At 37.9% G+C, this 14,469-nt stretch overlaps 1 protein-coding gene across 1 annotated transcript; it reads left to right on the top strand.

The window, feature by feature from the left end:
• Positions 1 to 3: 3 nt before the first annotated feature.
• On the top strand, positions 4 to 6,789 carry LOC115626947. The gene is made up of 5 exons (XM_030522463.1): positions 4 to 210; positions 3,651 to 4,276; positions 4,388 to 4,847; positions 4,922 to 5,321; positions 5,382 to 6,789. The coding sequence occupies exons 1-5, from the start codon at positions 138 to 140 to the stop codon at positions 6,787 to 6,789; spliced, it is 2,967 nt and encodes a 988-aa protein (XP_030378323.1). The 5' UTR covers positions 4 to 137.
• Positions 6,790 to 14,469: the final 7,680 nt, after the last annotated feature.

The following is a 14,469-nucleotide window of genomic DNA, read 5'->3' on the forward strand; positions in this document are numbered from 1 at the left end:
CCACAATTTTTATGTAATTCCCTAAATATTACCTTTATTCTATAGCTTAAAAATAAAACGAGCAAAATAAACAGAAACAAAGTAAATCTTTAAACAACAACAATAATAATCAGATCAACAGAAACAACTTAATAGACATGCGCCGCTTGAGGTCGACAGCGCTGCTGTCTCCGTTGTTGTTGCTGCCTCTGCTGCTCTACAAAGATTGCGGTAAGTATGCCAAGCAATTAACTAATTAAAAAGGCAGCGCACTTGCCATTAAACTAACTAATTGATATATACTTGTATATTACTTGTTGTACTGCAAATGCAAGTGTAAATGAGCGACGACTATCTTTGGAATCACTCTTGACTTGAGAACAATTTCTTGCCATCAACGAAATTAATTTAGATACTGTTGGATTGTATGAATGTATGAACTCGATAACTAAACGACAACTAGCATCTAAGTCCGATAGCATTTAAGTTATTCCGATGAATGAATGATCGGAACTGGAGGATGAACGGGTCCCTTGTAATTGAGAGCCCTGGGAGAGCAGACGCAAGCAGTGTTGCCAACTTTTAAGAGGGAAAAAGGCTGTTTTGATGGGAAGGAGAGTAAAATATAGCTAAAAATTTTGACAAAAAAGCGTAAAAAAAGCTACATATCTGTTTACAAGATACGCTTAGAAAAATGTATTTTCCAAGTAAGCTAGCCAAACATATCGGAATTTTTCTTTGTATTCTTTCGGCATGAATGTATCCGCAGCTTTACAAATTAAACGCATTTTTGAGATAAAGATGGTTTAAACTAGGGTCTACTGTCACAAGCAAGCGCCATTATTGTCACAAGCGAGCGGCGTTATGTACATAATTAGTACATAAGTCACTTTTTGTATAAAAAGAGCTCATCACACATGGGCAAATATTGATTAAAAAAATGGATAAATCTGCATAGTTTCCACGTTTTCTTACAAAAATGTTGGCAAAATTACAAAAAGCTAAATGCATTTTAAAAGAGACAGAATTCCCTGTTCCCGCAATTTCATTTCAAAAACAACAAAATTTGACGGGGAAAAAGCCAAGTTGGCAACACTGGACGCAAGTTAAGTAAAGCGTTAAAAATAAAGCCAATCCAAGACAAATTACCTCAACAATTCAAACATATTTATGTATTTATCTATGTGGGCGGGACTCTTGTACATCTAATTCTGTTTTTACACGGTAGATTGGTTCCAGAAAAAGCCGTGTAAAAAAAGACATTAATCATGTGTTATTTTAAATCGTGCTAAATGGAATAATGTCGACCATATACCATATATAAAATATTTAATTTTCGAACCGTGTCAAATCAAAACCGTGTAAAAACAGACCGTGTAAAAACAGAATTAGGTGTACTCGTCTATAGGCGTCTTTCTTCAGCGTTTTCACTTGACAGTTGCATTGAATTCACCAACGAAGAAGTGAAAATAAATGACGCGTGCGGCAACGCACACAATATTGCACAATCGATCAAACCGAACAAAGCCGCACAAAACGCAACTGTAAACAAAACATAACAAAACAAAACAAAATAAATAAAAATAATAAAATTAAAGAAGACATGCATAACAACAATAGATACGAGCATGCTCGTAGTGTGAAATAAAACGAAGTTAAAAAAGCTGTACGCTGTCTAACAATTTTATGCGCCTGCCTCATGTAGCCAGTGACTGAGCTCTGAGCTCAATGCGGACCAGATTCCTATCCGACTCACGGCCCAGCACAGGCCCAACAGGCAACTCTCATCATACATACATACATATATATATATATATATATATATATATATATATATATATGTGTGTATGTAAGTAGTTCCAGCCCCCTCGATTGGGTAATGTTCATAAATGGTGTGCAATACTCGTAAGTGTGAATTGCTTGTCATCTAAGCGTAAAGTTGCTGTCAACTCTTTGGAGCATCACGGCGCCATAACTAACGAGGGGGGGGGGGGGGGAGAGAGAGAGGAGGGGATGACGCCCAACGAAATGTTAACACTAAAAGGCCGGAACGTGTGTCGATTGCATAACACTGCATAAAACGTATGAAGTGCATTTGAGGCAGCACTTGACAGAATTGGCAATTCGCAATACGGAAGAGGGAATGCCAGATTTATGAAAATATTCACCAGAAATGTAGCGAGATAAACACACTTCTATCGGACTCGATACATGTGTGGGTTTTCCATTTTTATAGCCTGTACCCAAAGGGTAAAAGGGTACACGTAACACACAGAAGGAGCCACAAAGTATATATATTCTTGATCAGGATGACTACACGAGTCGATATAGCCGTGTCCGCCTGTTTGTCCGTCTGTCTGTATGAACGCAAGCATCTCAGAAAGTATAAGAGCTAGAATAACCAAACTTGGTATCCAGGTCCTCCTAAGCCTACATTTTTGATCAGCAACACAAAATTGAATTCCATCAATACTGCATACAAATTCATCAATACTCTATACAAGGCTAAAACACTTAGTCCCTATGTAGTTTCAATCTATATTTAAACTATTGTAGCCCAGTAGTATGCATCGTTTTAGATTTCATTTTGGCTTCTGCTATGGGTGAGATTAATCACCTACTTATAACTTATGTATGTATGAGTACAGCAGCATCAGCTTATATCTATACTACTTAAAAGTACACCTAATTCTGTTTTTACACGGTAGATTGGTTCCAGAAAAAACCGTGTAAATAAGACATTGGTCATATGCAAAAATATGTGATTGGTTCCTTATCTCTAACGAAATATATATGCAATTATCAATTATCAAACCGTGTTAAATCAAAATCGTGTAAAAACAGAATTTGGTGTACAGGGTATTCACAGATGGGCATGCCAGATTGTAAAATTGTCCCTTGCTTAAAAAGTAATTTGTCAACATAATTTACTGTCTACTAAAAAACTAGTGCGCTATTCTCTAACGCCTTGACTGAATGCCAGAAATGCGAACGTAATTGTAGAAATTTAAGAGTTTTCGGGAAATGCATAAAGCAGGCGGGTTTTTAAAACGCAAGCACGCCCCGGCCATTTATCATGCGAGCTGTATTCAATTCATACCCAGTCTGTACAAGTCTGAACATACATAAATATGTGATGTGTACTCGTATATACATACATAAGTGTACTTTATATGCGTGTGTGTGTAAATCGGGTTATGTCATCAACGCGCCATGCATTTAATTATACAAGTAGTGTGGTATGGTGAGCGAAATAAAAAATTAAAGCACCGCACCATTGAAGAAATTCCTTCAGTTTTATTGAGCTGTGCAAGCAGTGCATTTGCCGAGGATATACACGTGTGTGTGTAAGCACTGCTTGCCGGCTGAAGTAAGCCACGCCCCCAACTGGAGGCACTCGGCGCCTGAGTTTTGTATGCGTGAGGCGTGAGGGAAGTGAAAAATAAACCAAGCAGTATCAAATGCAAATTATTGATGAGCTCTGCTCATATTTGGAATGGCCGCCCGCCCAGGCGGCGTTGCCATTTCAAGCGTTGTGTGTGCGCCGTGAGCGGCACGTGAGTGTCATGCGAAATGGTCTATAATTATATAAGCGATCATTAGTCATTCGACAATATCTGAAATCTAATGGCACCACATTCCAAATTATTGTTTTCGTTGTGTGCTTGCAGACGCACAGGAAGTTAGTTATGCTGCCACGCCCACAGCGACGGTCTCCGCCTCTGCTTCTGCTTCTTCCTCTGCCTACTCCTCCGCTCAACGCTATGCCAACTACACGGAACTTGCGCGTGCGGTTCGCGCCTCACTGCTGACGCATGAGCACCGGCAGCGGAAACGCCAGCTGCTCCATGGACGCGCCAAGCGAGCTGTGAAGCGCGTGTGCTATGGCGAGCTGGGTTGCTTCGAGGACTCTGGACCATTCGCCTATTTGGAGATGCTGCCCTCCCCGCCCGAGGAGATCAACACCAAGTTCTATTTCTACTCAACGCGCCAGCGCTCGGATCGACCGCTCATGGAACTATCGTTCCTCAACATGACCGCCGCATTTCGCAATAAGACGAAACGCGAGTCACCAGTGGACGCCACCAGCGCACCCACAGCGCTACCCGTGAATGCCACAGGCAGTGGCAGTGCGACAGATAGGCCCAACAGCAGCCTCAACTCAGCAAAGAAACTGCCCTCCATCGATGATCTAGAAGGTTTCGATGAGCTATCCGTGCGAGTCATTGTGCATGGATTCGGCTCCGCGTGTCCACACGTCTGGATTTACGAGATGAAGACGGCGCTCATGGCTGTGGTGAGTATTGGGCTTTCTTCAATAAATCAATGAATCAATATGTGTAGAGATATCTGTATACTAGTGAAGGGGGTTCCTACTTTTTCCTCATTTTGTTTTTCTATCTTTCAGGAGGACTGCATTGTGATTTGTGTGGACTGGGAGAACGGTGCCAACTTTCCGAACTACGTCCGAGCAGCTGCGAACACACGCTTGGTGGGCAAGCAGCTGGCGATGTTGTTGCGCAATCTGCAGCAGCATAAGGGTCTCAACCTGTCCCATACGCATGTTATTGGCTTTAGTCTGGGTGCACATGTTTCGGGCTTCGCGGGTGCTGAGCTGCCAGGATTATCGCGAATAACAGGTCTTGATCCGGCGGGACCTCTATTCGAGGCGCAGCATCCGAAAGTGCGGCTCGACAGCAGTGACGCGGAGTTCGTTGACGTCATCCACTCAAATGGAGAGAACTTGATACTGGGCGGCTTGGGCAGCTGGCAGCCTATGGGCCACGTGGATTACTATCCAAATGGAGGACGCGTGCAGACAGGATGCTCCAATCTCTTTGTTGGCGCTGTCACCGACTTCATTTGGTGTAAGTTAAACGTATTCTTGAAGTTATGAGAACTTATGTATTTGTCGCTCTCTCTCTCTCTCTCTTGTATACAGCGGCCCAAGCTGCGGAGGATGAGGAGGGTCGTTCGCTTTGCAATCATCGACGTGCCTACAAGTTCTTTATTGACTCAGTGGCGCCGCGGTGCATGTTCCCTGCCTTCCCCTGCGCCAACTACGATGACTTCCTGAAGGGCAAGTGCTTTCCCTGTGCTCAGGATGATGAGGACTTGGCCGAGGGCGTGCCACGTTGCGGCAACATGGGCTACTATGCCGATCGCTCCACTGGCCGTGGTCAGCTGTATCTGCTGACTCGTGAGGAAGAGCCCTTCTGTGCTCACCAGTTCCAGTTGCAGATCTTCAACTCGTTCAACGATTTGCCATTGCGGACCATTGGGCGGTTAGAGGCTATACTGGAGGGCGATGGCGGTTTGAATGAGACTTTTGAAATATCAGAGTAGGTGAAGTGAGGTTATCCATCCGAGTGCGACGCTCATGAATATTTTGTTGCTTGCAGAAAGGACGATGCCGAATTCTTTGCTGGTGACATTGTCTCAAAAATCATTGTTCCGCATCCGGCGCTCGGCTTCCCCACCACCCTTAGCCTGCACTACAAGTCGTACAGCGGTTGGCTGTCCAAGGGTTTGCCCCACTGGGACATTGATAAGGTGGTGCTGACGGATAGCTTCGGTCGCAGTCACTCGCTGTGCAAGCCCTCGACTAAGTTGAGTAGCGGCAGTCCGGTGCGGATGAAGCTGCAGCCCGGCAACTGCGAGCTGGATAACCAGGATGAGTATGGGGCCTATACAACACCGCCAGCATCATCAACAGTGTCTGCGGTCACAGGAGTAGCCAGCACTGATGTGCCTGACTCAAGTGTTCAGGAGTCGGGTCTGTCGGCTGTTTCGGCCGCTGTTGATGGTGTGGAGAGTGTGAAGCAGCGCAAGGATATTTTCAATTTAGGCACGAGCTTCAAACTCGCTCAGAACCACACCTATCCACTCGATCAGACAGATGAGTTGCCTTGGCAGCCCATCCTAGTTGGAAACTCGTTGGACAAGGAGCCAGCCGAGTCGAGTCGCAGTCTTTCCGCAGATGCGCCCAATGTGGAGCGCAACGAGATATTTGAGCCCATACTCAAGGACAGACGTCCAAATGTCAATCGCGGTCGCAACCTGCAGGATTATGCTACAACGGAGGAGATTGTAGAGCCAGTACTCAAGGCCACTACGCCGCGTATTAAGCATGGCAAGGAGTTGCAACCCGCAGAGCTTGCAACCAGCACTCCAACAGACCCTACTACGCTGGCACCACCTCCACCTACACCACCAACACCATCCGATAGTCGCCCCAAAATAATGGCCCAGCTTTCCAATGGCCAGGATGAGCCGCAAACGGTGCAATTGCTGCCCTTCCGTTTGAGTGAACTGCTGCAGCGCGCCGAGCGCTATGCGCGCGAAACTCTGCTGCCTCTGATTTCGGTGCAGGCACCTCGATTTTTCGGCTTCAACGTAACCCCCCACGATCGGGAGCCGCTCAGTCGGGGTGAGTCGCGCAAGCCGCGCTATATTCCGCGGTATGAGCAAGCAGCGTTTCTCAACACCAGCCAGACCAAGCAGTTGCCATCAAAGCAGCAGCAACAGCAGCAGCAGCAGACAGCAGCGCGTCGCACTGCAGTGCAGCAGCGGAACTTGTTCCGTTTGTTGCGCGCCGATGCGGCAACGCCGCGCACGCGCTCCTCCCATCGACGACAAACGGCGAGCGAGGAGCAGCAACAGAACGAGGTCAACTATTATACGAACGTGCTGCTCACAGAGTCGCGTTCGATGCGACCCGAGACGCCCGAGTACCGGCCGGTCTTTATAGAGCTTCCCACATATCGACCGCAGGCGCCCAAAACACAGTCGGCGCAGGCACGACCTTGAGAGTAAAAGGAATGTAAATGCAAATGCAATTGAAAAAAAAAACAACACTATGTGATATAACAATCTGGCAATCCTATGCAGGCGTCGAGCTTCCTGCCGGAGAAGAGTTGTTTGTATATACTTATAGCATATAGAGAAATGTAATGGCGTTTTTGTTTTCGATACTCGTACCACTGCACTGTAAATAGCCGGAAAAGCAAAATTTGCAACTCATGCGAAAACGTATTGCTGTTGACAGATAATATAGCTCTTAAGATTATCTATTAAGTCTATGATGTCAAAAGTGAACAAATGAATTCATATTAGTGCGTAAGAAAAAATTATATAATACCAGATGGAGTTTTAGAGTAAGAGGACATGAAAGGGTGATGATGAAATGAAATGCAATAAAATGAATGCGATCTTTAATCTTTGACTATTCTTAGTTTTTTTACACCTTCCTGCTTGATGAGTACGATTGTCCCGATAACAAGCAGTACCTTTAGCAGATGTAAGGGTTAAAGGCGCTTGGCAGTGGAACTGCTTTCTTTCATGAGGCATGTCGATATGAGCGCACATTAGAGTTTGCGAAATAAGTCTCTGGGGCAAAAATATTTTTTGTTGCAAAAACTATTTTGCATTGTTTTTTGACGTGTTTATCAAATCAATATTTAAAACCATCTTCTCTCTTGATTATACCAAGAATTCTCCTAAAAGTGCCGTTAATTTTTACCGCTACCGCAGCTTCACTTGCTAGAGCGAAATAAGTAGCTGGGACAAATAAAATCGTTTTTAATTATTTTTAAATTTCTTAAATAAAAAACTGGTTATGCATTTTATTAATGGAGCGTATATTATTATTTATAACCATAAATATACTGGATTCTGTTGAATTTTTTACGTTTTGAGGCACGTTTTTTTTTTCAATTTTAACCCATTCCAGGACAATATACACTTTGAGATCCTTTAAAGTACAAAGCTTCCTTTCATTGGCCGAAACCTGATTCGAGTGAACTCCCCAAAGGGAACTCCTTTGGTTTTAAATCTCTGTTTTTTGAAAATTCAGAAACTCATGGAAAACGCAAACGTTTAAGCTGCCCCTCCTTGCTAGACGTGGTGTACGACGAACAAAAATTTATCAATTAAAGAGATCATCAGCTCCTCAAAATTTCATTATTTACTTAATCTAACGAATGCCATACGTGGAGTGGTTACTATCTGAGCCATCCAGATCGTCCATCTGCCTGTTATCTACTTTCGGACTTCCTAGAGTTCCGTCTCATCAAACACTTAATTTTTCCGTATTTACCCCTTGAAATTGAATTGCCGCTAGATGCTATAGACTTCATATTTTCTCCAGGTTGGGTTTATTGCATGACTCGCCAATTATACTGATTCGGTGAAGTTTTTGAGGCATAAGCCAGTAATTCAGTAGATGGTTAAGGCTAAGGCTATTGTTGCTGTAAAAGAAGTAGAATAAAAATTACAAACGCATCTTTATGTTATTTTTTAGCATAATTTATTTTCCATATACTTTCCATTTAATTTGTATTATTTTCATAAAGTAACGTGTGTCTGCCTCTGTGTTTCTGTTGTGTTGCATGTGTGTGTATGTATGTGTGTGTGTGTGTGTGTGTGTTTCAACTATTGCCTTTTGTTTTTGCATTTGTACATACACATAATATACATATACATATATACCTATAGCAGTTTGAAGCTGCCTTTTCTTTGGCCAATTGCAATACAATTTACAATTTTGTTTTTAAAGTCAAAAGTTAAATTTTGAGTGCGAACGCGTTGTTCACGGGTTGCTTATTGTTCTTGGTTTATTTGTTTGTTTATTTGTGTGTTCGTTTTTGTCTGTTTGTGTCTTAGCTTTTGTTATGCTTAGTTTTATTATTATTATTTTATATTAATTTAATATATAATAATCATTTGTGTTTTCTCGGTTTAACTATTTATAAAACATTTCATTTTAGAATCTTAACAACATTTTTATTTTTGCTTTCTTGTATTAATTGCTGCGGCATATTCTTTGTTATATATCTCATTTTGCTATTTATATATATATAATATATATATTAATATATATATATATATATATTTATTTATTTATTTATTTAGCTTTAATTCATAAGTAGTTTGTTTGTCCATATGCCTTTTATTGTTGTACGCATAATTTACATGGAGTTTCTCGCGCTAGTTTCGCTGCTTGTATATATTTTGTGGCTTCATATTCAAAATATTTATGTTTTTTCTTTTCTAAATTTAAACAAAAAAAATATTGCACAGTACCTAATACCTCGCTTTGAGTAGATGTCTGTGTGTCTGTTCCTTTGTGTATGTGTATGTGTGTGTGTGTGTGTGTGTTTACGTAATAATACATCTAGTCATAATTATTATAATTTTGGTTTTTCCATTTACTGACTTTTAGTTTTTATTGTATGTTTTGGGCTAAGTATTTAATTAGTTTGCGTTAAATTTTGTTAAGATTTATGTTTATGTTTTTTTTTGTTAATTTTTTTTTATTGAATGCAAAAGAAAATGTTCTGCACATGAAAAACAGCAACTGAAGAAATAAAACGAAACGAAACGTGTTCTAATTAAATCATAACAATCGTAATCATTTATTTCTTTATTTATTATTGTTGCTGATTTTCAGATAAAATTAAATTATTTATATAGAATTGTATTTTTATTGTAGTGGTTAATGCATTCTACCACATGTACTTGTTGACTTTTTTCCTATATATTTGATTCTTCCGTTTATTTATTGTGTATATATTTATAATCTTTTTTGTATATTTTCTTTTTTGTTTTTATTCCAGTCTTTTTATTAATGCATTTTCAAAGAAAACCTAAAGTGGGCAACGAAAATGGATAATAAAATAGCGATTTTTGGTTTGCGATTCATCCTAGCTGTCATAAGTTATTTGAATGAAAGCGAAGCTCAGGTGAAAGTTGCTGCTTATTAGATTTGTAATCATCGTACATACATACATGTGTAATAATAATTATTATTACGAGTATATGCCTATTATATGTATTTCTTGTATTTGTTAAAGGCCTAACATTGTTGCATTTGCATAGATTTAAACGTAGCCTCGGAGCTGTTTGTGGATTTCATTTGAACTTAATTATTTTGGCAAGTTTATTTTATTTATTTGTTTACCTCATGACTCTTACATATCACTTGAATAGCTCGACAAGTGTCGCGTACTCTTTCGCTTTCGCTTTCGCTATCTCTTTCTCTCTCACTTCCACTCCCACTTCCACCCAGACATCCACTTCTACTTGTACTCCCACTTCCTCTCCATCTCCCACTGGCTTGCTCTTGTTGTCCTTGTCTCTAGTTAAAATTAAGCCTTGTTTAGCATTATTCATTATTAAATGTAAATTACGCTTACAAAAAAAAAAAAAAAATTGCATGACTCGAAGACGATATGTTTTATTTGTGTTTGAAAATTTTATCTATATATTTATTTTATATTAATAATAATTTATATGCATATTATATATTATATGAGTTTCCATATAAACATTATTGCTCATAGTTTGTCTAATTAATTGGCTGGGGGTTTTTTTATACATAAATATGTATTTTATATCTATTATTTATTTAAGTAGTAACTAAACGAAAAATAATTAACAAATTAATGGAGAACGAAAAGTTAAAATCATAATTTATACAACATATACATACGATATATACTTCAACTTTTGTTAATAACTAAACCTGCATATTGTGTACGCTAAAGGCCAAATAAAGTATACATAAAATTGGTTGCGTTTGCTTTAGTTTTTGTTAGTTAATTTATGTATGTTTTGTTTTTCATCTTTAATTTGGTTGTTTTGCTTATTTACTGTGTGCGTGTGGACGGTTTTCAAAGCTGTAAATTGATTTGATTTATTTTTTTTAATTTTATTCATATCTTTTATTTCATTCTTTTTTGCTTTTTGTTTTTTTTTGTTTTTACATATTTACAGTTTGTTCGCTTGCCTATTACTTTCATATTTTAGTATTTTGCTTAGTAAATCGATTATTTGCTGTAAAAATTCTTCTTACTCGTAATTACAACAAGCAGCAAATTAATAAAAACATTCTTATTCAGTCGCATTTTCAACATAAACATATTTTATGTACACATATATATTTATAAACCATTATATATGTATGCATATGTGTGTCTAGATCTGTGTAAATGTGTGTGTGTATGTATGTGTGTGTGTGTGTATGCGTGCGTCTCTCATTTAATTTCACTTTCAGTTGTTTTAAATATTCGTCATAATTTAGGTGTTGTTTGTGGTCCAAACTTGTGTCTTTGGCTTTTAAAAAATTGCCTTGGTTTTTGCTTTGTTTTTATTACATTTCACTTAGCAGCGGAATGGGCTTCAGATTACGATATAATGCATAATGCGATATGAAATCTCTTGAAGAATTTAAATAGAATATTAGGAATTTCAATGTTTAGCGGAGAGAGTGCAGTTACGCCATATCCAAGATCAATTGGTTGTGTTTGAAAGATGCAAGTTGATACCCAACCGGCAGAAAGTGAATTAAAAATTAAATGATTTTTTTTATTATTTCTGAGGGAAATGCAAAACCAAAAACAAGCAGAGAAAAAATTAAGCCAGCTATCCGTAAGAAATGATTTTAAAACGGATTATGTATGAGCAGACTTTTTCTAAAGCAAAAAGTAGATATTTAATCTTTCCTTTTACCAGATGGCAGATACTTCTTGTGAAGTGTGTATGATTTTCGATAGATTTTGTTTCAGCTTTACAAAAGTTGAAGTTATAAATGGAAATTTGTAATTGAAAACAATAGAAATGCTAAAATAAGAACAGAAACAAAACTCATACAATTGTATTTTATAGGTGTTTGTATTGCTAGACCAACAAATACCATTCACATAGGCGTATAGCTTTATTTATATGCGTGTTTATGTGTATGTGTGACATCATAAGACAAATTTTCTACAAATTGGCGTAACTTTAAAGATTCTTTGGTTTTTTTTTTCGTTCTATTCTATATGCTGCAGGCGTGTTCAGATTTTTAGGAGAGAAGTTTTAACATTTTGCGAAAAAGGGACAAAAATGTGCGTGTAGTGAAAAGTCTTTCTAAGTTTTTCCCCATATAAATAATGATGGGCTGTTTATAAAGTTGCTGGAAATCAGTAGGATATTTAGGAAGGAAATCACTTCTTCAGAAAAACTAATGAAGTTAGTTCGTAAAGTATACTGAAGACGAAACAGTTTGTGGACATACATACTCGTATGTATGTGTAATTCAATATAATGCTGGATTATATGAAAATGTGTCAGATTGACGCATATTTGTGCACTGGATTTGGAAGTTTTGAATTTGAGCTCAAAATTAAAGCCTAAATCACTTTTAATGGCCAATGCGAATGCACCTTAAACCGAATGTCTGAACAATTTATCATTTAAATGTTTGATTTTACGATTTTTTCCCCCCTTTTGGCAAAATCTTTTAACTTCCCTGGTGGATTTTAAGTGATGTCTAGTTGCTTCATTATTCAATTTATATAAAAATTCCTGTTGTTGTGGTGTTTTGTGGAAGATGTGCGGTCCGCTGCTCGGGCCGCTCTTGTTTTTGTGTTTTTTTTTTTGGTTTGTTTTTTAAGTTGCTGTGGTAGCTGTTTGCTAAGTTTAATTATTGTTTTTGTATCGTTAGCAGCTTTGTTGTAGGTTTATTGTGTTTTTATTTTTTCTTTTTTTTTTACATAGTTGTATTTATGTATGTATCTCTATTTGTTCAGCTTCAGCTCTGTCTTACCTATTTACAAAATAGCAGTTTAGTTTATCTATGTATATTTATTTTAATATTTATATTTTTAATTTATTAAATTAATATAATTTCATTTGAATTAATCATTATTTAAACTTAACGGCAGTTTTGATGTTTTAGCATTTTCATGTGTGTATGTGTATGTGTGTGTGTGTCTGTGTCTGTGTGTCTTTGTGTATTTTGTCGGTGCGTGAGTCTACAAGTATATGTGGGTGTATGAGAGTGGCAACGAAATAAATATTAATATTATGTATGTATATGGCACAACTCGATTGTTGCACACTGCACAGTGATAGCTGCTGAGGCATAGAAACGCAGGTTCCATTTCCATTCTGTTGCGAGTAGTTGATTATTTTAAAAACCCGTCGGACACAACAGAGACCGTGTCCACACAAGCACTTTACAGTCATCGTCTATGCAGTCGCAATGCTTCAAGCATGCTGTGTCATGGTTGTTGGGTCTCTTAACACCCCGGCCCTGTTAGAGCTTTGTAAACTTAACAGAGATTTGAGCCGGAACGAATTCTAGGACTTATCAAGTTTTCTAGATACGCTCCATCTGGCTTACATATATGGGCCCGGAGGTATAACAGCGACCAGCCGCTGTTCCTGCTACTTCGATTTGGTTTCTCGTTTATCATCTTTTTACTAACATTTCGACTAGAGTTTTATAATAATAGAGCATAATTTAAGTTTGGAATAACACGATTCATTCATTCAAAAATAAGGATTAATAGATATTGTATGTTTGTATGTGTTGGTTGTTTGTTTGTTTGTTTGTCTGTTTGCTTGTTTTGTTTTAATTTTGTAGTTGTTCTTGTTGTTTTGAAGCTAGCTACTTCTAAAGAAAGGAAGAAGCTCCAATTAGATTAGACTACTAAGATAATTGTTTTTCTTTTTTGGTATATTTTTGTTTCGTTTTGTTTTTTTGTTGACTATAACGATTGTTAGTTGTTAGTTGCTAAATTTGAACATAGGTATCAAGAAGAGTTTGTGGTGTTTCATGTTTTTGTGTGTCTCTGTTTTTATGTGTGTATTTTTTGACTTATTTGTTATTCTCTGTGGTTTGTTCAGCAAGTAGTTGCCTTTTTAGGATAAATTCTTTAACAATTTATATTTTAAATATTTCATTTTGTGCTTGACTTTGTCTTACTTAAGCAGCGTATAATTTTTTATGCCAAATAATAAAAACTAAATTCCTGAAATAGTCCTTTTGAATGTCGGCCATTGCTGTTTGCTTTTTTTTGTCCTCTGCTTTCGCCTCTTCCTCTATTTGGCGTTTAAAAGCTTTGTGAACTGGCGCTGTGTGTACGTGTACGTGTATGTGAGTGTATTGTGTTTGTGTGAGTATGTGTGTGTTTGTGTAACAGTTTTACATTTGCTGTTCAATTTACAACTACTCCGCTTACTAATTATTATTATTATGTTTATTATTAATTAATTATTATTATTATTATTATTATTATTAATAAAACTCTAAATTAGACTGCTTTTGATGACGTTTCTGGCATCCAACGTAACATTTCACTGCGCAAATTTCGTCCATTTTCCATATGTTTTACTAAATGAGAAAAAGTGAGAATCATTAAAGAAGCATAAAGAAGAGTTGCTTAATTCAGCAGGGAATCAAATCGGTATCATCGGCACTCTGTTAAATAATAAATAACAAAGTGGAAGAAATCGACACAGCCACAACAAATATATGTGCAGACACTATTTGCAATATTTAGAACAAGAGTTTATCAGAGATAAGGCCAAAGCCTTATTCCTTTTAAATTTGTTGCTTGTCGCTTGTAGTTCTACAAAAACGGTTTGAAGGGATTTATAATTCAACTAATCATGCACTAACCTGACATCCTTTATATACTTGTACTTATTGTTGATTATAGT

The sequence above is a fragment of the Scaptodrosophila lebanonensis genome, unplaced genomic scaffold (assembly GCF_003285725.1).
Source record: "Scaptodrosophila lebanonensis strain 11010-0011.00,11010-0021.00 unplaced genomic scaffold, SlebRS2 tig00000089-arrow-pilon, whole genome shotgun sequence".
Classification (NCBI taxonomy): domain Eukaryota; kingdom Metazoa; phylum Arthropoda; class Insecta; order Diptera; family Drosophilidae; genus Scaptodrosophila; species Scaptodrosophila lebanonensis.

What these genes read in the sequence shown, in the direction of transcription:
- LOC115626947 (XM_030522463.1), top strand. Translation starts at nt 138, where the DNA reads ATGCGCCGCTTGAGGTCGACAGCGCTGCTGTCTCCGTTGTTGTTGCTG. An exon ending in GCTGCTCTACAAAGATTGCG is followed by an intron (nt 211 to 3,650) that starts GTAAGTATGCCA and finishes GTGTGCTTGCAG; the next exon opens with ACGCACAGGAAGTTAGTTAT. An exon ending in TGTCACCGACTTCATTTGGT is followed by an intron (nt 4,848 to 4,921) that starts GTAAGTTAAACG and finishes TCTTGTATACAG; the next exon opens with CGGCCCAAGCTGCGGAGGAT.